Source organism: Hyperolius riggenbachi, chromosome 11 (assembly GCF_040937935.1).
Source record: "Hyperolius riggenbachi isolate aHypRig1 chromosome 11, aHypRig1.pri, whole genome shotgun sequence".
NCBI classification, from domain to species: Eukaryota; Metazoa; Chordata; class Amphibia; order Anura; family Hyperoliidae; genus Hyperolius; species Hyperolius riggenbachi.
The window spans coordinates 10,686,666-10,709,822 of NC_090656.1; the positions used below are offsets into that span (position 1 = coordinate 10,686,666).

At 45.2% G+C, this 23,157-nt stretch overlaps 1 protein-coding gene across 3 annotated transcripts in view; it reads left to right on the forward strand.

The window, feature by feature from the left end:
- The window catches only part of LOC137538289 (pyrethroid hydrolase Ces2e-like), a 101,536-nt gene extending 84,420 nt beyond the window's left edge, over positions 1 to 17,116 (forward strand). For all 3 annotated transcript variants that reach the window (XM_068260371.1, XM_068260372.1, XM_068260373.1), the window contains 3 exons: positions 3,071 to 3,220; positions 7,340 to 7,412; positions 16,472 to 17,116. In XM_068260371.1, coding sequence (XP_068116472.1) covers positions 3,071 to 3,220; positions 7,340 to 7,412; positions 16,472 to 16,658 — 410 coding nt within the window. In that variant the 3' untranslated portion in view covers positions 16,659 to 17,116. The remainder of the gene's footprint in view (positions 1 to 3,070; positions 3,221 to 7,339; positions 7,413 to 16,471) is intronic.
- Positions 17,117 to 23,157: the final 6,041 nt, after the last annotated feature.

The window sequence follows — 23,157 nt, forward strand, 5'->3', positions numbered from 1 at the left end:
GCCAAGAAATATTTCAAGACTGATTTTTCAGCTTGTGTCTTGTTCAGTGGTGGTCGTCTTTCAGCCTTTCTTACCTTGGCCATGTCTCTGAGTATTGCACACCTTGTGCTTTTGGGCACTCCAGTGATGTTGCAGCTCTGAAATATGGCCAAACTGGTGGCAAGTGGCATCTTGGCAGCTGCACACTTGACTTTTATCAGTTCATGGGCAGTTGTTTTGCGCCTTGGTTTTTCCACACGCTTCTTGCGACCCTTTTGACTATTTTGAATGAACAGCTTGATTGTTCGCTGATCACGCTTCAGAAGCTTTGCAATTTTAAGAGTGCTGCATCCCTCTGCAAGAGATCTCACTATTTTTGACATTTCTGAGTCTGTCAAGTCCTTTTTTTTGACCCATTTTGCCAAAGGAAAGGAAGTTGCCTAATAATTATGCACACCTGATATAGGGTGTTGATGTCATTAGACCACACCCCTTCTCATTACAGAGATGCAAATCACCTAATATGCTTAAGTGTGTGTGTGTGTGTGTGTATGTATATATGTATATAGATAGATAGATAGATAGATAGATAGATAGATAGATAGATAGATAGATAGATAGATAGATAGATAGATAGATAGATAGATAGATAGATATAGAGATAGAGATAGAGAGAGATATATATATATATATATATATATATATATATATATATATATATATATATATAGTAATGAGATTGTTAGTTACACGTCAGACCACCAGTTGAACACTAAGAATATTGGCACTGTATTATAAGACTAGTACATTTATGCCCATTTGGCATTGCATACCGGTAGGTTGTAGGATAGGTAGTAGGGATTAGTACAGATATGGCTACGGGCAAGCAGTAGGAGAGATTAGTACGGACATGTGCATAAACTTGCATTTTATTCAATTTATTCATACATTTGCATACAATGTGCATTATTTACATATTGAAAACACAAATATAATAGAACGGCCTCATTGGTCGCGACAAATCAACATACAATTGGTGTACAGCAAAAACAGAAGTTTGCATACAACCTTAACTTGAAATATTCATCTATTGCAAATAAACGTCTAATAATAAAAGTGCCCTCATTCTTAGTGATAAATCAACATAGAAGCAGAATCAAGCAAGCCCATAAGTTTGTATTCAACTTACAAGATTCATAAATTTGCATACCACTTGCATTATGCATATATTGAAAAGTGCCTTCATTCTTAGAGTTCAATTCTTAATTAATGCATACAGTATATATTTATTTGGTAGGACATTATGACATTAAGACTATGGTAGGATTAGATTGCAAGCTCCTCCGAGGACAGTCAATGACATGTACTCTGTGGCTTTCTTTCGGTGGTACATTTTTGCTAAGAATTATTTTATTCTAAACTCATTTTAATAGGAATAATAAGGAAAAAAATGTATTATTTCTCAGGTTTTGGCCATTGGCCAATGAAAGCTAGGAGCGCTAAATGTGAAAACTGTCATACAGGAAGACGAAGTCCGCACACAGACTTATAGAACAACCAATGTTGCGTTTATTGTTCCATCACATCAATGTGCCATACATGTCTGACCCGCAAGGCCAACAATCGTTTCGGGGCCACTCAGGGTCCCCTTTGTCAAGGCAATCAGCAGAAAAGACATTAACGTAAAAAAAAAATTTTTCAAGGAAGCCTTGTAGTTTTAGAGAAAATCTATTTTAAAAATACAAAGAATGGTTTAAACTGTCATTTTTCTGAGTTTAAAAAATATTTTTTCTTTGCATTTTTAAAATCGATTTTCTCAAACTACAAGGTCGTTTTGGCTTGTACCCATTATTCTCCTTAACATATGTACCAATTTTTACACGAAATTATGAATGACTATACAAAATCCATTACATTTACAAATCGTAATTTTGTTTAGGCGTAATTGTGAAAATGTACACAAAATTTTGCGTAATCGTAATTCATTGATTAGGATCATCACTACAGAGTACATAGTCATGTCACTGACTGTCCTCAGAGAAGCTTACAATCTAATCCTAACATAGTCATAATGTCCAACCATATTATTATTATTATTATTACGTATTTATATACCTGATATACACAGGAAGTAACGCGTGTATGTTTTACTTTCACTTTAGTCGATGACCACCTGCATCTCATTCATGCTGATGATCATTGATCACAGGTACTTAGATCGATGAATGGGGACTGTGTTCTCATTCAGTGATTTGTGTACTATAGGGCAGCGACGAGAACACCTGTAGGAGCACATATAGGCGGTATATCTATGCCCCTGGAATGGGAACAGTCCTCCCACAGGAAGTAGCTATACTGTCTTAATTTTGGTAAGTGGTTGAAGCTTAAAGAGACTCTGAAACCTCCTAAAATGCCACTTTTATTTAACATTTCTCTTCAGCAATATCAAAATAGCTAAATCGTTGCATTCCCGCAGCAGAACGAGGGTTTTATAACCCCCAATTCCCCGGGGCAAAAAACTGGGAGTGCTTCCTTGTAGAGGCAGAGCTTAACACTGTAGCTCCGCCTCTACTTGCGTCAATCACCGCTGATTGCCGCCTCTCCCGGCCCCTCTCAGTCTTCTTTCACTGAGAGAGGCGGCGATCAGCGGGGATTGATGCTAATGGAGGCGGAGCTACAGCGCTAAGCTCTGCCTCCCCGGGTAGCAAAATCACAACTTTGAAAGTCGTGGATTTTTGCCCCGGTATTTGGGGTGTTTACAGCGTTCTAGCGTTATAGCTATTCTGATATTTCTGAAGAGAAATGTTAAAAAAAGTGGCATTTTAGGAGGCTTCTCTTTAAAAGAAAGACTTTGGTTTCCCGGATATTTCCACTTCTGTCATCACCACCCCACTGGGTGGAGTTTATCTGAGAAAATAGAAAGATTTTACTGCTCCTACCCCAACTACCTTCTTTGTCTTCTCAATTGACTTTTCACAGCCACAGCATGTGATGAGAGCTGTTTAGACCAGAGTAAAGCAGATCTATTTGTTCTTCTCATGTCTTCATGTAAATCCTGCCAGTAAAATGAACTTTTCACCCCCTTGTACAGATTCCGGGAACCCCGTCTATTTCTACGAGTTCCGGCGGCGGCCACTTCTCTTCAAAGACTTAAAGCCCGATTTTGTGAAGGCCGACCATGGTGATGAGTTATTCTTCGTGATTGGAGGTCCTTTCTTGAATGAGGGTATCCTTTTCTCAGGTAATTCTGCTTCAACAGGCATGGTGCAGAAGTGTGTGGTAGAGACCTCGCCCCTCCCAGTGATAATTCCCTCCAAGGTGGACTTGGACCTGAATCAACTGCGACAGCCTTGATTACCCTTCAATAATGTCATTTTATATATCTGATGTATAAGAAAGAAAACTCTAAATGCCTTGCTTGTTGTAATTTGCAGCATGGACTTCTGTGGAACCACCAACACACCAACCTATACTGGAGACAACGATACCAGGCTACCTATAGTGGGGGCACCTATACCTGGCATTACACCCACCATGCACGCTTAGTACGCTGCACTCATTCCTCTCCTTTTTTGGGGGGTTGGGGGTGTCATTTAATACCCAGCACAGGGTTTCAAATACCCATAGGTACGCCACTGCAATCTGCATGCTTGTTCAGGGCCTATGTCTAAAAGTATCAGTGTTGTTTCATACCTGAGTGTTCTGTGCCGTGGACGGTAACAACACATGCTGTCACCCTCTATGGAACGGAACACCCTACGGACAGGTGTGTAACTAGAGGGGAGCAGCACCTGCAATCTCAGGGGGGCCCAGACAGGGGTGTAACTAGGACTCACTGGGCCCCCCTGCAGAATTTCTGACCCCCCCCCCCCCCCCCGGTGTCCACTCAGGACCGTTTTGGGGGGCTGGAGGGTTCGCAGCATGAGGGGAATGCTATGGCCACACATCGGAGGGGGGACAGACCACCCCCTTACCTCGGGCGCTTCCCTCCAGCATCAATAAGTGACTGTGCAGGCGGTGGGCAGCGGCCAATATACATACCTTCTTTGTTTATACAGGAAGTAGCGTCAGACGCTATAAAGAGGAACAATGGAACGCAAGGAAGGTATGTGTATCTGCCCGCCGCTGCACGGACACTGATTTAAGCTGGAGAGGAGCACTGAGAGGTGAGCCCGAGGTGAGGGGGGGGGGGTCCCCCCTTCCCTGCCGATGTGTGGCCATGGCTTTCTGCTCATGTGACCCCTCCAGCCCCCCAATATGGCCCTGAGCAAGCCCCCCACGGGTGCAGCGACTGCATCCCCCATTGTTACGCCCCTGGGCCCAGAGCTGTAGGGGGCCCCCAACTACTGACCTTCCCTTCCTCCGATACAGGGGACTATACTTCACATCAGGAGTTTTGTGGCTACTGGTTATGGGGGTGAAGATCACGATGGCCTCACTTGTTTTCTGACCCTTGTGAGATAGACCCCCAGGCCATGAAGGGCACCAAGGGGAGGTAAGGGAAGGGGAGTTAACACTAGAGGTTTCACTGATGGGGCCCCATGGATCGTAGTTACACCACTAATAGATATAAAACTTCGGCGCTAGATCATGGATATCCACCACCAGAAACACCATAAAAACAGATGCGCTTACCAGATTGCTACAGACCTTAGTTACAGGGTCTGCAGCAAAGCATTATGAGGTTAGCGGCAGGTGTCTTCACAGCTGGCCTCCTCTCCAAGCAAACAAAGCGACTCAGATTCTTATGAGCAGTGTTTCCATATTGAGCATGAAAAGAAACAATAACTCATCTAAGCGTATCTATCTGGTGATTTTAATAAGAATCCAATTAAAACAGCATATAAAAACTTTAAATAAATCACTCACATCTGGGCCCTTATTACAGGGACCCAAAGCGAAAATCAGCACGTAACAATCATAGGACGCTGTCCAGCCACACGTCCGCCTGGGTGAGGCGGACGTGTGGCTGGACAGCGTCCTATGATTGTTACGTGCTGATTTTCGCTTTGGATCCCTGTAATAAGGGCCCAGATGTGAGTGATTTATTTTAACTACCTAACGGGGATCCCTGCTGTCACTCACTATCTAAGCGGGGGTCCCTGCTGTCACTATCTAAACGGGGGTCCCTGCTGTCACTCACTATCTAACTGGGGGTCCCTGCTGTCACTCACTACCCAACTGGGGGTCCCTGCTGTCACTACCTAACTGGGGGGTGCCTGTCACTACCTAACTGGGGGGTGCCTGTCACTACCTAAACTATCCAGGCCAGCTAGCCCAGCATCACCACCAGCCAACCAGCCCAGAATCACTATCAAAAAGGCCACAGCATCACCACCAGTCAGGCCAGCATTTACTTCAACCAGCCAAGCACAGCCCAGCATCACTGCCAGCCAACCCAGCCACAACATCCGCTACAGCATCACCGCCAGCCAGCCCAGCCACAGCATCCCCGCCAGCCAGGCCACGGCATCACTGCCAGGCCTTTCAGCTCACACATCATCCCCAATCCAGCCAAAAACAGTATTGCCAGGTACAGCAGCCAGTAGAGGAGAATTCAGAAGCCAAGTGAGAGATGTCTATATTAAGGGGTCATTCTGCCTATTTATGTGAAATGCTTTCTATTTATGTGCCTCATGACTGCTGAATTTGTCTTGTTGGGGGCCTCATGATTGCTGAATTTGTCTTTTCGGGTGCCTCACGCTTGCTGACTTTGTCATGTTGGGGGCCTCATGATTGCTGAATTTGTCTTGTTGGGGGCCTCATGATTGCTGAATTTGTCTTGTTGGGGGTCACATGATTGCTAACTGCGAGACTATGGAAAAAAAATGAATCATCATCATATGAGACAATAGCATTAAACCTACTTTTTTAGCTTTTTAAAACAGAAAATAAAACTGGGAGGTTCTAAAAAAATGAATATTTTTTTTTTTCAGGAGTAGGATGGATGAAATAGTTTATCTTTTCAGTTTTTCAACTTGGATTTTCCATAATGTTCATGTATGAGCTAAAACGTTTGTATAGTATTTAGTTTAAATTGCTGTTGCCACTTTGCGATAGATAAGTGATTAGTGGGTTGCAGTTTGGGCCTCCAAAAAGTTCCCCACCACTGTCCTAATCTAATGTACGATTGGCCCCACCCATGGCCACGCCCACTCACTGCATGACAACGCCCATTTTTGCCGCTGCGCGCGCCGCACATAGCCCCCGCCTAGTGCCCCCAGGTGCCACCGACCTCCAAGGACCCTAGGAACGCCCCTGATATATATAGTCACCTGAGGCCTAGAGGATGAGGCAATCCAGCCGAATGAGTCAGATTACTGCAGAGACAGATGTTCCAGAATAGCAAGGCAGTCCAGATATTACTTTCCAGAGATAGCGTAGTCAAGGTAAGCCGAGGTCAGTGCAGGCAGCGTTCATGCAAGTCCGTGTCCAAGCAAAGGTCAATCCAGGCAGCCAGCAAGCTTAGTAGTCCAGGTATCAGGCAGTGGTCGGCAACAGGAATCAATCAGAGGTTAGCGTGGTCAGGATACAAGCAGTAATCGGCAACAGGAATCAATCAGGAAGGGAGCGCCTACCCAGCAACAAGCCACAGCTAATGCTATCACGGGCGATGACGGGGGCGCTCTCTGAGTTTAAATACAAGGACTAACCAATCAACATAAAGCAGAATTGAAACTAAATTAATCGCTGATCAGTGTGTCCGCTGATCACCTGATACGCAGGCACGTGTGAACTAATGTTTACATCTGCGGAACGCGTACTGGGAACGCGTCCTCCGCTTATCCAATGAAGTCCAAGAGTCACCTTGCGCTCCAGTGACGTCAGCGGCTCGCCGAGAGCCGGAAGTCCGAGCTGCAGCCCGGGTCTCTGTGTTCTGTCGCTGCCTGAAAACCAAGGATCGTACATGTACAGTACCTAGCACACAAATAACTAGGCTGTGTTCCTTTTTTTTTTTTTTTTTTTTCTCTGCCTGAAAAAAGTTAAACATCAGGTATGCAAGTGAAAGTTTCTGTCTAGTTCGGGACTGGGTCAGACTATAGCATAACCCTCAGTAATAAGTAATTACAGCCATAAAACACTTTCCTGTCAGTAAATGGCTTCTGAGAGAAGGAAAGAGATAAAAAGGGTCAATAATTCATAAATTTGAGCTCTCTCATACTTCAATGAAGGTGTCAGTGAGCAGAAACAATGAAACTAAGTAATAACTTGAAAACTAGATTTAAATATAAAATAAAACTGTGGAAGTTCTGAAAGTCATTTTGAGGAGGAGGAGGATAGAGAATTGTTTTTCTCAATTTATTTTCCTCTCGGATGTCCTTTAAGATTCATTAGGATTTCTCTCTGATCTCTCCGCCAGGTGAAAGTAATGAAGAAGAGGAGGTTCTTAGCAAGGCGGTCATGAAGTATTGGGCCAACTTTGCCCGCACTGGGTAAGATCTGTAATAATAGGGGTACACTGAGTAGGATAAGCATTAAGCAGACACATTTTGCAAATGCTCTTTTGTTGCAATAATGCCAATTTTTTGTGCGCCAAAACTTTTTCCGACATTTACGTCATGAGATGAAACCGCCTATGAAAAAAAAATTGATTTTTCACCAATAAAAATTTCATGAGCCCATAAGAAAACCATTGATTTCACGCAAATGTATTTGTGCAAGGCTGTAAGAAAATCCTTGGTTTCATGCAAATATGTTTCCCATGTCCATAAGACCTTGTAGTTTTTGAGAAAATCTATATATTTTTTTTTTTTTAAATCTAAGAAAAATGTTAAACTCTGTAAAAATTACATCTTGCTGTAGTACACTTTGATATATACCTCGTTCTTAGTTCTGTATACACATTTTATACAGAAAATGGACAGAGTAGGATCCCCCCTCCCGTGCCTCTTGAACCACTTGTCAACCGGTTTGGTATAGTTTAGGATGTGGGCCTCACGTGTTCTGGGTTCCAAATTCTGGCTATACCAGTCTGCATGGGCGACAAGAGGTTATAGATTCCAACAAAGCAGTGCTCCAATCCAAAATTCATTATATCCACATATCAAGGAAATGAAGCGCCCTATAATAATAAACAGTACATAGCGCAATACTACATATATTAACACCTCGTGATGATCACTTCAGGACACAAAGAGTGATGCCTTCACCCAGGGAAACACTTATTGGGGTACACTTCCCACTGAAACCTCCCCGCTTCACACCATTGGCCAATACCCTTTTTCATAATGTGATGAATATTTATGAGTAAGGGTATTGGCCAATGGTGTGAAGCTGGGAGGTTTCAGTATGGTATGTAATGCGTCCTAAGCAAGCGCGACTCCAGCCCGATGAGTCATTCTGACGAAACGCGTAGGGCGGAGCTTGGAGTCACGCAGGACACTACCCAGGAAGTTGGAGGAGCGATAGACGGGTACTGAAGGTGTGCAGCGGTATCAGACCACGGCGGATGCTGCCACAATCAGATAAGTGCTCTGTTTGGTACGCAGATTTCAATGCAGATTTTAGCGATTAAAAGAAATACAGATTTACACTATGGAAGTTCTGTGTTCTGGTTTTTAAGGCTCAGTTTTAAGGTTCCCATGCCCAGATCCTAGGAGGGCTGAGACGCTTTTGAATCAAGGGGGCACACAGTGAGTATAACCCACTTGGGGGGAGTGTACCCCAATAAGTGTTTCCCTGGGTGAAGGCATGTCCTGAAGTGATCAAGAGGTGTTGTCAATATATGCAGTATTGCGCTATGTACTGTTTATTATTTACTCACTTATTTATTGTATTAATAAAGCACCAACAATGTAAGAGGGTGATTCATTTCCTTTATGTGGATATAAGGAATTTTGTATTAGAGCGCTGCTTTGTTGAAATTTCTATTGGAAGTGGAGGATATATGTGATCTCTGTGAGCAAGCGAACTCCTGATTTGGAGAAACTGGTGACATTAAGTTATTGCCTATTTCTGGTAACATTATCCCATTGCCTTATCCTTCACTGTGCTGAGGAGTGTGACTTTTTAACCCCTGGGTTACTGGAATTCTTAAAGGGAACCAGAGACGTTGGGGGGGGAAGCTTTTATACATACCTGGGGCTTCCTCCAGCCCCATACGCACGGATCGCTTCCACGCCGCCGTCCTCTGCTGCCTGGATCCGCCGGTACCGGGACCCGTCATTGCCACGAGTCGGCCGGCAGACGCGGTCAATTGTCCGCATCACACGGGGCTCCTTCCATATACGTACGTATGAGGCTGCCTACTGCGCAGCCTTATGCGTACGGGTATGGAGGGAGCCCCTGTGATGCGGACAATTGGCCGCTTCCGCCGGAAGTGGCGGGACCCGGTACCGCCTATACAGGAAGCGGAGGATGGCAGCGTGGGAGCGATCCAGGCCTATGGGGCTGGAAGAAGCCCCAGGTATGTATAAAAGCTTGTTCTATTTTTTAACAAGGTTCCTCTCTGGTTCCCTTTAAGAGGTTATAAAGAGGCTTGGGAGGGGGGAACCCACACTGTCCATATTCTTAAAATGTATAAAATAAGTAAACAGAACTCTGTATATATTAACCACTTCCCCTCCCCGGGATGAGTAACTACATCCCTGCAATTTCCCACTTTACATCGCAGGGACATAGCTACTATGTTCCTTGCTGCTGCACACGCTGCCGAACGTTAGAGGGGAGATGAATGAATGGGAATGCAGTTTCAATTCATTAATCTCTATCTCTGTGTGAATAGTCACCAGCATCAATGAGATGCCGCAATCATTTGTTTACTTCTGACATAACACGTCCATGCATTAATTCCTATTTAGCATACTATAAGTAGGCAATAGGAAGTAATGCGCGAGGATAGCTTGTGGCCAGATAGTAAAATTACACCTACACACATTTTAATTAAATATACCCACAAATACATTAAAGTTCAAAACCTTAACCACTTGAGGACCTAGGGCTTTCTACCCCTTAAGGACCGGCCACTTTTTTTCCATTCAGACCACTGCAGCTTTCACGGTTTATTGCTCGCTCATACAACCTACCACCTAAATGAATTTTGGCTCCTTTTCTTGTCACTAATAAAGCTTTCTTTTGGTGCTATTTGATTGCTCCTGCGATTTTTACTTTTTATTATATTCAGCAAAAAAGACATGAATTTTGGCAAAAAAATGATTTTTTTAACTTTCTGTGCTGACAGTTTTCAAATAAAGTAAAATTTCTGTATACATGCAGCGCGAAAAATGTGGACAAACGTGTTTTTGATAAAAAAAAACCCATTCAGTGTATATTTATTGGTTTGGGTAAAAGTTATAGCGTTTACAAACTATGGTGCAAAAAGTGAATTTTCCCATTTTCAACCATCTCTGACTTTTCTGACCCTCTGTCATGTTTCATGAGGGGCTAGAATTCCAGGATAGTATAAATACCCCCCAAATGACCCCATTTTGGAAAGAAGACATCCCAAAGTATTCACTGAGAGGCATAGTGAGTTCATAGAAGATATTATTTTTTGTCACAAGTAAGCGGAAAATGACACTTTGTGAAAAAAAAAAAAAAAAAAAAAAAAAAAAAGTTTCCATTTCTTCTAACTTGCGACAAAAAAAAAATGAAATCTGCCACGGACTCACCATGCCCCTCTCTGAATACCTTGAAGGGTCTACTTTCCAAAATGGGGTCATTTGTGGGGTGTGTTTACTGTCCTGACATTTTGGGGGGTGCTAAATTGTAAGCACCCCTGTAAAGCCTAAAGGTGCTCATTGGACTTTGGACCCCTTAGCGCAGTTAGGCTGCAAAAAAGTGCCACACATGTGGTATTGCCGTACTCAGGAGAAGTAGTATAATGTGTTTTGGGGTGTATTTTTACACATACCCATGCTGGGTGGGAGAAATATCTCTGTAAATGACAATTTGTTAATTTTTTTTACACACAATTGTCCATTTACAGAGATCTTTCTCCCACTCAGCATGGGTATGTGTAAAAATACACCACAAAACACATTATACTACTTCTCCTGAGTACGGCGATACCACATGTGTGGCACTTTTTTTTGCACCCTAACTGCGCTAAAGGGCCCAAAGTCCAATGAGTACCTTTAGAATTTCACAGGTCATTTTGAGAAATTTCGTTTCAAGACTACTCCTCACGGTTTAGGGCCCCTAAAATGCCAGGGCAGTATAGGAACCCCACAAATGACCCCATTTTAGAAAGAAGACACCCCAAGGTATTCCGTTAGGAGTATGGTGAGTTCATAGATTTTATTTTTTGTCAAAAGTTAGCGGAAAATGACACTTTGTGAAAAAACACAATTAAAATCAATTTCCGCTAACTTTTGACAAAAAATAAAATCTTCTATGAACTCACCATACTCCTAACGGAATACCTTGGGGTGTCTTCTTTCTAAAATGGGGTCATTTGTGGGGTTCCTATACTGCCCTGGCATTTTAGGGGCCCTAAACCGTGAGGAGTAGTCTTGAAACGAAATTTCTCAAAATGACCTGTGAAATTCTAAAGGTACTCATTGGACTTTGGGCCCTTTAGCGCAGTTAGGGTGCAAAAAAGTGCCACACATGTGGTATCGCCATACTCGGGAGACGTAGTACAATGTGTTTTGGGGTGTATTTTTACACATACCCATGCTGGGTGGGAGAAATACCTCTGTAAATGGACAATTGTGTGTAAAAAAATCAAAAGATTGTCATTTACAGAGGTATTTCTCCCACCCAGCATGGGTATGTGTAAAAATACACCCCAAAACACATTATACTACTTCTCCCGAGTACGGCAATACCACATGTGTGGCACTTTTTTGCACCCTAACTGCACTAAGGGGCCCAAAGTCCAATGAGTACCTTTAGGATTTCACAGGTCATTTTTGTTTCAAGACTACTCCTCACGGTTTAGGGCCCCTAAAATGCCAGGGCAGTATAGGAACCCCACTAATGACCCCATTTTAGAAAGAAGACACCCCAAGGTATTCCGTTAGGAGTATGGTGAGTTCATAGAAGTTTTTATTTTTTTGTCACAAGTTAGCGGAAATTGATTTTAATAGTTTTTTTTTCACAAAGTGTGATTTTCCGCTAACTTGTGACAAAAAATAAAATCTTCTATGAACTCACCATACTCCGTACGGAATACCTTTGGGTGTCTTCTTTCTAGAATGGGGTCATTTGTGGGGTTCCTATACTGCCCTGGCATTTTAGGGGTCCTAAACCGTGAGGAGTAGTCTTGAAACCAAATGTCGCAAAATGACCTGTGAAATCCTAAAGGTACTCATTGGACTTTGGGCCCCTTAGCGTACTTAGGGTGTAAAAAAGTGCCACACATGTGGTACCGCCGTACTCAGGAGAAGTAGTATAATGCGTTTTGGGGTGTATTTTTACACATACCCATGCTAAGTGGGAGAAATATCTCTGTAAATGACAATTGTTTGATTTTTTTTTTACACACAATTGTCCATTTACATAGAAATTTCTCCCATCCAGCATGGGTATGTGTAAAAATACACCCCAAAACACATTATACTACTTTTCCTGAGTACGGTGGTACCACATGTGTGACAATTTTTTGCAGCCTAGGTGCGCTAAGGGGCCCAACGTCCTATTCACAGGTCATTTTGAAGCATTTGTTTTCTAGACTACTCCTCGCGGTTTAGGGCCCCTAAAATGCCAGGGCAGTATAGGAACCCCACAAGTGACCCCATTTTAGAAAGAAGACACCCCAAGGTATTCCGTTAGGTGTATGGCGAGTTCATAGAAGATTTTATTTTTTGTCACAAGTTAGTGAAAAATGACACTTTGTGAAAAAAAACCAATAAAAATTAATTTCCGCTAACTTTTGACAAAAAATAAAATCTTCTATGAACTCGTCATACACCTAACAGAATACCTTGGGGTGTCTTTTTTTCTAAAATGGGGTCACTTGTGGGGTTCCTATACCGCCCTGGCATTTTACAGGCCCAAAACCGTGAGTAGTCTGGAAACCAAATGTCTCAAAATGACTGTTCAGGGGTATAAGCATCTGCAAATTTTGATGACAGGTGGTCTATGAGGGGGCGAATTTTGTGGAACCGGTCATAAGCAGGGTGGCTTTTTTAGATGACAGGTTGTATTGGGCCTGATCTGATGGATAGGAGTGCTAGGGGGGTGACAGGAGGTGATTGATGGGTGTCTCAAAGTGTGATTAGAGGGGGGAATAGATGCAAGCAATGCACTGGCGAGGTGATCAGGGCTGGGGTCTGAGGGCATTCTGAGGGTGTGGGCGGGTGATTGAGTGCCCTAGGGGCAGATAGGGGTCTAATCTGATAGGTAGCAGTGACAGGGGGTGATTGATGGGTAATTAGTGGGTGTTTAGGGTAGAGAATAGATGGAAACACTGCGCTTGGGTGGTGATCTGATGTCGGATCTGCGGGAGATCTATTGGTGTGGGTGGGTGATCAGTTTGCCCGCAAGGGGCAGGTTAGGGGCTGATTGATGGGTGGCAGTGACAGCGGGTGATTGATGGGTGGCAGTGACAGGGGGTGATTGATGGGTGGCAGTGACAGGGGGTGATTGATGGGTGATTGATAGGTGATTGACAGGTAATCAGTGGGTTATTACAGGGGAGAACAGATGTAAATATTGCACTGGCGAATTGATAAGGGGGGGTCTGAGGGCAATCTGAGCGTGTAGGCGGGCGATTGGGTGCCCGCAAGGGGCAGATTAGGGTCTGATCTGATGGGTAACAGTGACAGGTGGTGATAGGTGGTGATAGGGGGTGATTGATGGGTAATTAGTGGGTGTTTAGAGGAGAGAATAGATGTAAACGCTGCGCTTGGGTGGTGATCTGATGTCGGATCTGCGGGCGATCTATTGGTGTGGGTGGGTGATCAGATTGCCCGCAAGGGGCAGGTTAGGGGCTGATTGTTGGGTGGCAGTGACAGGGGGTGATTGATGGGTGATAGGTGATTGGCAGGTGATTGACAGGTGATCAGTGGGTTATTACAGGGAAGGACAGATGTAATTAATGCACTGGCGAATTGATAAGGGGGGGGGGGTGTCTGAGGGCAATCTGAGCGTGTGGGCGGGTGATTGGGTGCCCGCAAGGGGCAGATTAGGGTCTGATCTGATAGGTAACAGTGACAGGTGGTGATAGGGCGAGATTGATGGGTGATTGATGGGTAATTAATGGGTGTTTAGAGAAGATAACAGATGTAAACAATACATTTGGGAGGTAATCTGACGGCGGGTTTGCGGGCGATCTAATGGTGTGGGTGGGTGATCAGATTGCCCACAAGGGGCAGGTTAGGGGCTGATTGATGGGTGGCAGTGACAGGGGGTGACAGGGGGTGACTGATGGGTGATAGGTGATTGGCAGGTGATTGACAGGTGATCAGTGGGTTATTACAGGGAAGAACAGATGTAATTAATGCACTGGTGAATTGATAAGGGGGGGTCAGAGGGCAATCTGAGCGTGTGGGCGGGTGATTGGGTGCCCGCAAGGGGCAGATTAGGGTCTGATCTGATAGGTAAAAGTGACAGGTGGTGATAGGGGGTGATTGATGGGTGATTGATGGGTAATTAGTGGGTGTTTAGAGGAGAGAATAGATGTAAACAATGGATTTGGGAGGTGATCTGATGTCGGATCTGCGGGCGATCTGTTGGTGTGGGGGGGTGATCAGATTGCCCGCAAGGGGCAGGTTAGGGGCTGGCTGATGGGTGGCAGTGACAGGGGGTGATTGACAGGTGATTGACAGGTGATCAGGGGGATAGATGCATACAGTAAACAGGGGGGGGTGGTCTGGGGGGGGGGGGGGTCTGGGGAGAATCTGAGGGGTGGGGGGTGATCAGGAGGGGGCAGGGAGCAGGGTGGGGGATAAAAAAAAAAAAAAAAGTTGACAGATAGTGACAGGGAGTGATTGATGGGTGATTAGAGGGGTGATTGGGTGCAAACAGGGGTCTGGGGGGTGGGCAGGGGGGGGTCTGATGGGTGCTGTGGGCGATCTGGGGCAGGGGGGGGAGAAATCAGTGTGCTTTGGTGCAGACTAGGGTGGCTGCAGCCTGCCCTGGTGGTCCCTCGGACACTGGGACCACCAGGGCAGGAGGCAGCCTGTATAATACACTTTGTAAACATTACAAAGTGTATTATACACTTTGTATGCGGCGATCGCGGGGTTAACATCCTGCCGGCGCTTCCGTATAGCCGGCGGGATGTTGCGGCGGGTGAGCGGCGCCAGGCGGAGGCGGAGGATCGCGTCACTGATGACGCGATCGCTCCGCCCATGCCCCTACAAGGACCGCCGCCAATTGTCAATACGGCGGTCCTTGCGGGGTGCACTTCCCGGCCGCCAATTGTACATACGGCGGTCGGGAAGTGGTTAAAATTAACACTTTACCTCTCACACTATCCCATAATTACCAATTTTTTATTTTTTGCACTATAAAAAAAAAAAATTTGAATAAATAAAATACATAAATAGTTACCTTAGGGACTGAACTTTTTTAATATGTACGTCAAGAGGGTCTATTACTGTTAATGTTGGAACTATGGGCTTGTAAATAGTGACGGACGCAAAACTGCACCTTTATTTCCAAATAAAATATTGTCGACATACATTGTACTAGGGAAATATTTTAAATGTTTTCATAACCGGGACAAATGGGCAAAGTATTATTTGTAATGTTATGTAACTATAATGGCCGAAAACTGGGAAATGATTTTTTTTTTCTTCTTATTTTTCCTGTTAAACCGCAGTTAGAATAAAATAATTCTAAGCAAAAAGAACCACCAAAGAAATACTAATTGGTGGTGAAAAAAAACAAGATATAGGCCTCTTGCACACTGCAAGCAATTCAGATTCAGATTCCGCTTTTTAATCTGTTTTTACTTCCGATTCAGATTCAGATTTGCAGTTTGCTCCTTGCACACTGCAAATCTGAATCTGAAACGGAGGTAAAAACTGATTAAAAAGCGGAATCTGAATCTGAATTGCATGCAGTGTGCAAGAGGCCATAGATTGTGTTGTTGTGATAAATAGTAAAGTTATAGGTGAATGAATGGAAGGGACGCTGACAGGTGAAAATTGCTCTGTTCTTTTCAGGGGAAAAACCCTTGGAGGTAAAGTGGTTACAGTGTACCGCAGCAACATTTAATTTTAGTTTTTTAAAATATCCAAAGAGGACATGAGTTTTTTTTTTTTTTTTTTAATTACAAGATCTTTTTGATTATTTTTTTTTTTTGACTTGTTGCTACGATTTCCCCTAACTATTCTGGCTTGCATAAACGTTGTTTTGCAATTCATGTGAAAAATCATTTAGGACTGCTGCGTTCAGAAACTTTGCATGTTACAGTACATGAAATTATGAACCGATTATGCAAAATTAATTCCTTTCAAAAAACATTCTGGTTTGCGCAAACGTCTTTTTTTTCAATTTATCTGAAATCTTTTTACAACGATTTTCAAGTAAGCGAAATTAGCGGTTTACGCTCATCACTACTTTCTGTACTGATCCCTGCTTATTTTGTTCTGTCCAGTGACCCCAACAGCCCAGGCCTGGTTCACTGGCCAGAGTATGACGAAGATGAGGACTATCTGCAGATCGACCTACAACTGCAAGCTGCTCAGAGACTGAAAGGCAGGAAGTATGAATTCTGGACCAAAACTATCCCAGAGAAGATGCAGAAGCTGTCTGAAGAGGCCCAAGAGCGCACCGAGCTGTAGAATTGTCAGGAAATAATTTCAGTGTGTTTTTCTCAATTGCAAAATGTAGGATAAAAAAGTGAATTGAACAAGGACCAGTTACTGAGCTCTACAAGCACTTAAAAGACAACCGAGGTGACATGTGACATGATGAGATAGACATGTGTATGTACAGTGCCTAACACACAAATAACTAGGCTGTGTTCCTTTTTTTTTCTTTCTCTGCCTGAAAGAGTTAAACATCAGGTATGCAAGTGACAGTTTCTGTCTGGGTCAGGGCCGGGTCAAGCTTGGTCAAACTATAGCATAACTCTCAGTGATAAGTAATTACAGCCATAAAACACTATACTGGCAGTAAATGGCTTCTGAGAGCAGGAAAGAGATAAAGGGTCAATAATTCATAAATTTGAGCTTTGGCATACTTCAATGAAGGTAGTGTACAAGATACAGAGGCGCCAAAAGAATAAAAGGTAATTAAATGAACTAAAAAAACCAACTGGTTAAACAGAGGAGGCAGCGGTGGTCTTACCCCCTCCAAACAGACACAGGCAAGGCCTGCGATTCAGACAGTCAACAATTTATTCGGAACTCCAAAAAACAATGTGACGCGTTTCACGGCCATACATCCAGCTTCCTCAGGCAAAATACAGTAGGAGTCACAGCATCTGTATTATATCAGTGACCTTGGCGCCTCTGGATGTATGGCCCGTGAAACGCGTCGCATTGTTTTTTGGAGTTCCGAATAAATTGTTGACTGTCTGAATCGCAGTCCTTGCCTGTGTCTGTTTGGAGGGGGTAAGACCACCGCTGCCTCCTCTGTTTAACCAGTTGGTTTTTTAAGTTCATTTAATTACCTTTTATTCTTTTGGCGCCTCTGTATCTTCTACACTACATTGAGCCCACCCTGGGTGGAGGGATGTTACCCTATTTTCCTGTCTACAGAGAGCGACTTTTTATTCCTGAGCGGGGTCAGGATTGTTCTCCCCACCTGCCTATACAGTGGTTGCCTATTGGTAACCCTGGTTTGTAAGTATCATTTTAACTTCTCATTTATTTGTTGTCCCCAAGACGAATTACACTATTGGGGCTCTTGGTGTCCCTCTGCTTTATTCAATGAAGGAGTCATTGAGCAGAGACTGTGAAACAGTAAAAACTAGATCTAAATATAAAATAAAACTGTGGGATATCTAAAAAAAAAAAAAGGGTCATTTTTAGGAGTAGGAGGATAGATACAATTGTTTTTCTCATCAGTTTATTTTCACCTCGGCTGTCCTTTAGGGACCCTGTTTTCCTTTTCCTATCCAAACAGCTAAAAACTGTTCTGAAAAATGTAATCGTAACATGTTCAGACCTGTAACTCTGCCCTTCCTCTCTGCCAACTATCACTTCACTAGCACTCCCGCGCTGGGACGTCCCGCTTTTGAACACAGAACGTCCCAGTATGGTCACTGTATACCACTCCCAGAATCCTCTAGCCCTTCACGAGTGGAGTTAGTATGTTCCACCTCCTGCCCACCCTCCAATCAGCCATCAATGCAGATGCCGTGCGCATCAGCCCTGCCCTCAGACATGCACAACGCCTCCCTGTGTAGCCATGGCGCTGGGACGCACGCGTCCTCTTCTCCTGTCAGCAAGAACATGGTGGCCCCTGAAGGACATGCGCTGCTCCAGGTGCTGGCAGAATGTCCGGTCACCAAAGTAGGAGCTGATCTGACGCTGCTGGTCTCGGCTGATAAGCTGTGGGTTCTGGGCTGTGAGGGGATGAGGCCGGTGGTGAAGATGTTCTGGGGCGGGGAAAGGGCTTGATTAACCTCTCCCTACCTAGTGTCACCTTCCTTCCCACATAGCGTCACCCTCCTCCCCATCCATTGTCCCCTCCTCCCCACCTATTGTCCCCCTCCTCGCCACCCATTGTCACCTCCTCCCCACCCAGTGTCACCCTCCTTCCCACCCAGTGTCACCCTCCTCCTCACCGAGTGTCATCCTCCTCCCCAACTAGTCACCTTACTCCCCACCTAGTGTCACCTTCCTCCCCACCCAGTGTCGCCGTACTCCACACCCAGTGTCACCCTCCTCCCCAACTACAGTCCTATTCCTCCCCACCTAGTGTCACCCTCCTCCCTACCCTGTGTAACTCTCCTCCCCAACTAGTGTCACCCTACTCCCTACCCAGTGTCACCCTCCTCTTCACCACCCAGTGTCACCCTCCATTACATTAGTTAAGTTAGCTCCACCCATTTGATATCATGGCCACACTTCGCGCGCCGCACTGATGTAACTCCTCCTAGTGTTCAGGGGAAATGGCCACTCTATTGATGGACTGTGCTCAGGGGAAATTACACTCGCTATAGATGGACTATGCTCAGGGTATGTGGGGGGTAATGTGAACAAATAGCACTGTATGTTAATTCCAGAAATCCAGCACTAATCAATCTCCACGCTACCTCACCTGCTGGGTCTTCAGTGTATCAGAAAAAGCAACAAAAACCTCAATTTGTACTTGATTTGGTTTTGTTATCTAAAGTGAAGTTTTCATACTGTGATAAATAATAAAATTACATTTTGTTCCATTAAGTTTCCATGTCTGTTTATCCAAAATGTTTGAGTGTTCGCTGCGTTCTTCTTTGTCTGGCAACAATGCTAAATACAGTACAAACAAAATAACGTAAAGCGGGATTGTCGCCATAAAAATATAATTTCAACAGCAACTGGTCTGAGTGTATTAACCATTTAAGTCGCGCGGATGTGAGCTACATCTCCGCAGTGGCAGGTTTAGCAGAGACGCGCTAGTCACTTCCCTGCAGTTTGGGAGGTCTGCAGGCGATCCTGCGGGCTGATTCCCGCGATAGCGCTGCTGCTGCTAGCGGGGGGGGGGGGGATTGGCTGAAGGGGACAAAAGTCCCTTGTGCCAATCCGTACATGTCTGTCGAGAATAAACACTGTTTTTGTTCAAAAACAGTGTTTATTCTTTACATACAGCCGCCGCGCTATTTCCCGCCGCTGGTTTCCGCCGCCAATCGTTACATTTATGAATGGAAACAATGTTTCCATTCATAAACTCCCCGCTGCCACTGGGATTGGAGGCTTCCGATGGAAGCCTATGTCACTTCCCCTAGTTACAATGTAAATGATACATTGTACGCTAATAAGATTTTTGCTCAGTGGGGACATCTTGTGGCCAAAAAGTAAAATACACCTACTGACTTTAGGGGGGAAAAAATAAGAATGTATAGTATGTCAAGAGGGCATCTTATTATTAAATATTGGGCAAAAAATTAGTGATGGAGGTAAAACAGAAAAAATTTCCAAATAAAATATTGTCACCATACATTGTACTAGGGATATAATTTTAACGTTGCAATAACCGGGACAAATGGGCAAATAAAATATGTGGATTTTAATTATGGTAGTGTGAATTAGGCCCCGTTCACACTTGCGGTTTTGCAAAAACCGCACCGGATGTCCGGACCGCACCGGAGCCGGATCGGACCTGAACCGTACGGTTCCTGTCCGGATCCGGTCCGGATCCGGTCCGGTTGCATACGGTTTCCGTGCGGTATGAACACGGTTCCGGTCCGGATCCGGATTCTTAAAGAGATAACAACCTGTATAAATACCTGGGGTTCTGGGAGGTCAGCAGAAGCTCTGGGGTCATTGTTGGAGACAGCTGGACGTGTGGAGACCATCCTTGGATACAGAGACAGCAGTTGGGACCATGGATCCAGTCATTTTTTACGCTTATTACCTGGGAATTCTCTCCTTCCTGTTGTTTACCTACTACTATGTGGGGAGAAGGCGTGCTCCTCGCAGGAGATGGTGGGTGCACCCTCTACTAGCCAGGAGGCAGAGGAAGGGAGAGTTCCAGGCCCCCTACCGGGACCTCAGACGACACCCACAGAAGTTCTACAGCTACACTCGGATGTCTATTCCCCTGTAAGTATATAGGCCTAAATACACCAACCCCCACCATTCCTAAACACCCCACCCTCACCCCCACAACACCTCATCCCTGTATACCTAGCTAAACACACCACCCTGACCCCCACACCCCTGTATACCTAGCTATACAGTACACCCCCACCCTCCACAACACTCCCAAACCTCTGTAAACACACCTCCCCCATCCTCCACCCAACACCTTGTCCCACAACATACTTTACAGCTTCTTCCTTTCCATCTCCTGACAGGTTTGATACCCTTTTGGAGATGGTGAAGGATGACCTTAGGAAGAAGGATACCACGTTCAGGAGAGCAGTCACACCACAAGAACAACTACTCATCACACTGAGGTATGTAAAAACAAATTTTTTTTATTGCAAAAACAACCACTTTCCAACATGGAAACATTCTTCCAACATGGAAGACAAAAAAATAACATATCTATGGTATAGCCCGGTCAGTTTTAAGGAACACCAACCACCAACTTTGTGCTGGAAGAGTTGTAGGGCATAGCTGCCCAAGTGTCTTTCGGGGACACCAGGCCCTAATAAATTGAAGTGCTTCTAAAACCTAACCACTGGCACAGGACCCTCTGAGCCATGGATGAAGGACACAGGTCAGTGAAAAGGCTAGGCCTCTCACCGACCAGTCAAGGTGTCCTTCATCCATGGCTCCAAGGGTCTTGTGCAAGTGGTTAGGAACAAGAACAAAGTGAGGAGCAAGAGGAACCGATGGCAGAGGAGCAGGACTACAGGTGCAGTGCAACAGGCACAAGGTTGTGACCCAGGTAGTGTCTTTCGGGGACACCAGGCCCTAAATTATTAGTGCTTCTAAAACCTAACGACTGGCACAGGACCCTCTGAGCCATGGATGAAGGACACAGGTCAGTGAAAAGGCTAGGCCTCTCACCGACCAGTCAAGGTGTCCTTCATCCATGGCTCCAAGGGTCTTGTGCAAGTGGTTAGGAACAAGAACAAAGTGAGGAGCAAGAGGAACCGATGGCAGAGGAGCAGGACTACAGGTGCAGTGCAACAGGCACAAGGTTGTGACCCAGGTAGTGTCTTTCGGGGACACCAGGCCCTAAATTATTAGTGCTTCTAAAACCTAACGACTGGCACAGGACCCTCTGAGCCATGGATGAAGGACACAGGTCAGTGAAAAGGCTAGGCCTCTCACCGACCAGTGAAGGTGTCCTTCACCCATGGCTCCAAGGGTCTTGTGCAAGTGATTAGGATCAACAAAGTAAGGAACAAGAGGAATCAAAGGCACAGGTGCAGGACTACAGGTGCAGTGCAACAGGCACAAGGTTGTGACCCAGGTAGTGTCTTTCGGGGACACCAGGCCCTAAAATTGAAGTGCTTCAAAAACCTAACCACTGGCACATGACCCTCTGAGCCATGGATGAAGGACACAGGTCAGTGAAAAGGCTAGGCCTCTCACCGACCAGTCAAGGTGTCCTTCATCCATGGCTCCAAGGGTCTTGTGCAAGTGGTTAGGAACAAGAACAAAGTGAGGAGCAAGAGGAACCGATGGCAGAGGAGCAGGACTACAGGTGCAGTGCAACAGGCACAAGGTTGTGACCCAGGTAGTGTCTTTCGGGGACACCAGGCCCTAAATTATTAGTGCTTCTAAAACCTAACCACTGGCACAGGACCCTCTGAGCCATGGATGAAGGACACAGGTCAGTGAAAAGGCTAGGCCTCTCACCGACCAGTGTAGGTGTCCTTCATCCATGGTTTCAAGGGTCTTGTGCAAGTGGTTAGGAACAAGAACAAAGTGAGGAGCAAGAGGAACCGATGGCAGAGGTGCAGGACTACAGGTGCAGTGCAACAGGCACAAGGTTGTGACCCAGGTAGTGTGTTTCGGGGACACCAGGCCCTAAAATTGAAGTGCTTCAAAAACCTAACCACTGGCACATGACCCTCTGAGCCATGGATGAAGGACACAGGTCAGTGAAAAGGCTAGGCCTCTCACCGACCAGTGTAGGTGTCCTTCATCCATGGTTTCAAGGGTCTTGTGCAAGTGGTTAGGAACAAGAACAAAGTGAGGAGCAAGAGGAACCGATGGCAGAGGTGCAGGACTACAGGTGCAGTGCAACAGGCACAAGGTTGTGACCCAGGTAGTGTCTTTCGGGGACACCAGGCCCTAAAATTGAAGTGCTTCAAAAACCTAACCACTGGCACATGACCCTCTGAGCCATGGATGAAGGACACAGGTCAGTGAAAAGGCTAGGCCTCTCACCGACCAGTGAAGGTGTCCTTCACCCATGGCTCCAAGGGTCTTGTGCAAGTGATTAGGAACAACAAAGTAAGGAACAAGAGGAATCAAAGGCACAGGTGCAGGACTACAGGTGCAGTGCAACAGGCACAAGGTTGTGACCCAGGTAGTGTCTTTCGGGGACACCAGGCCCTAAATTATTAGTGCTTCTAAAACCTAACGACTGGCACAGGACCCTCTGAGCCATGGATGAAGGACACAGGTCAGTGAAAAGGCTAGGCCTCTCACCGACCAGTGAAGGTGTCCTTCACCCATGGCTCCAAGGGTCTTGTGCAAGTGATTAGGATCAACAAAGTAAGGAACA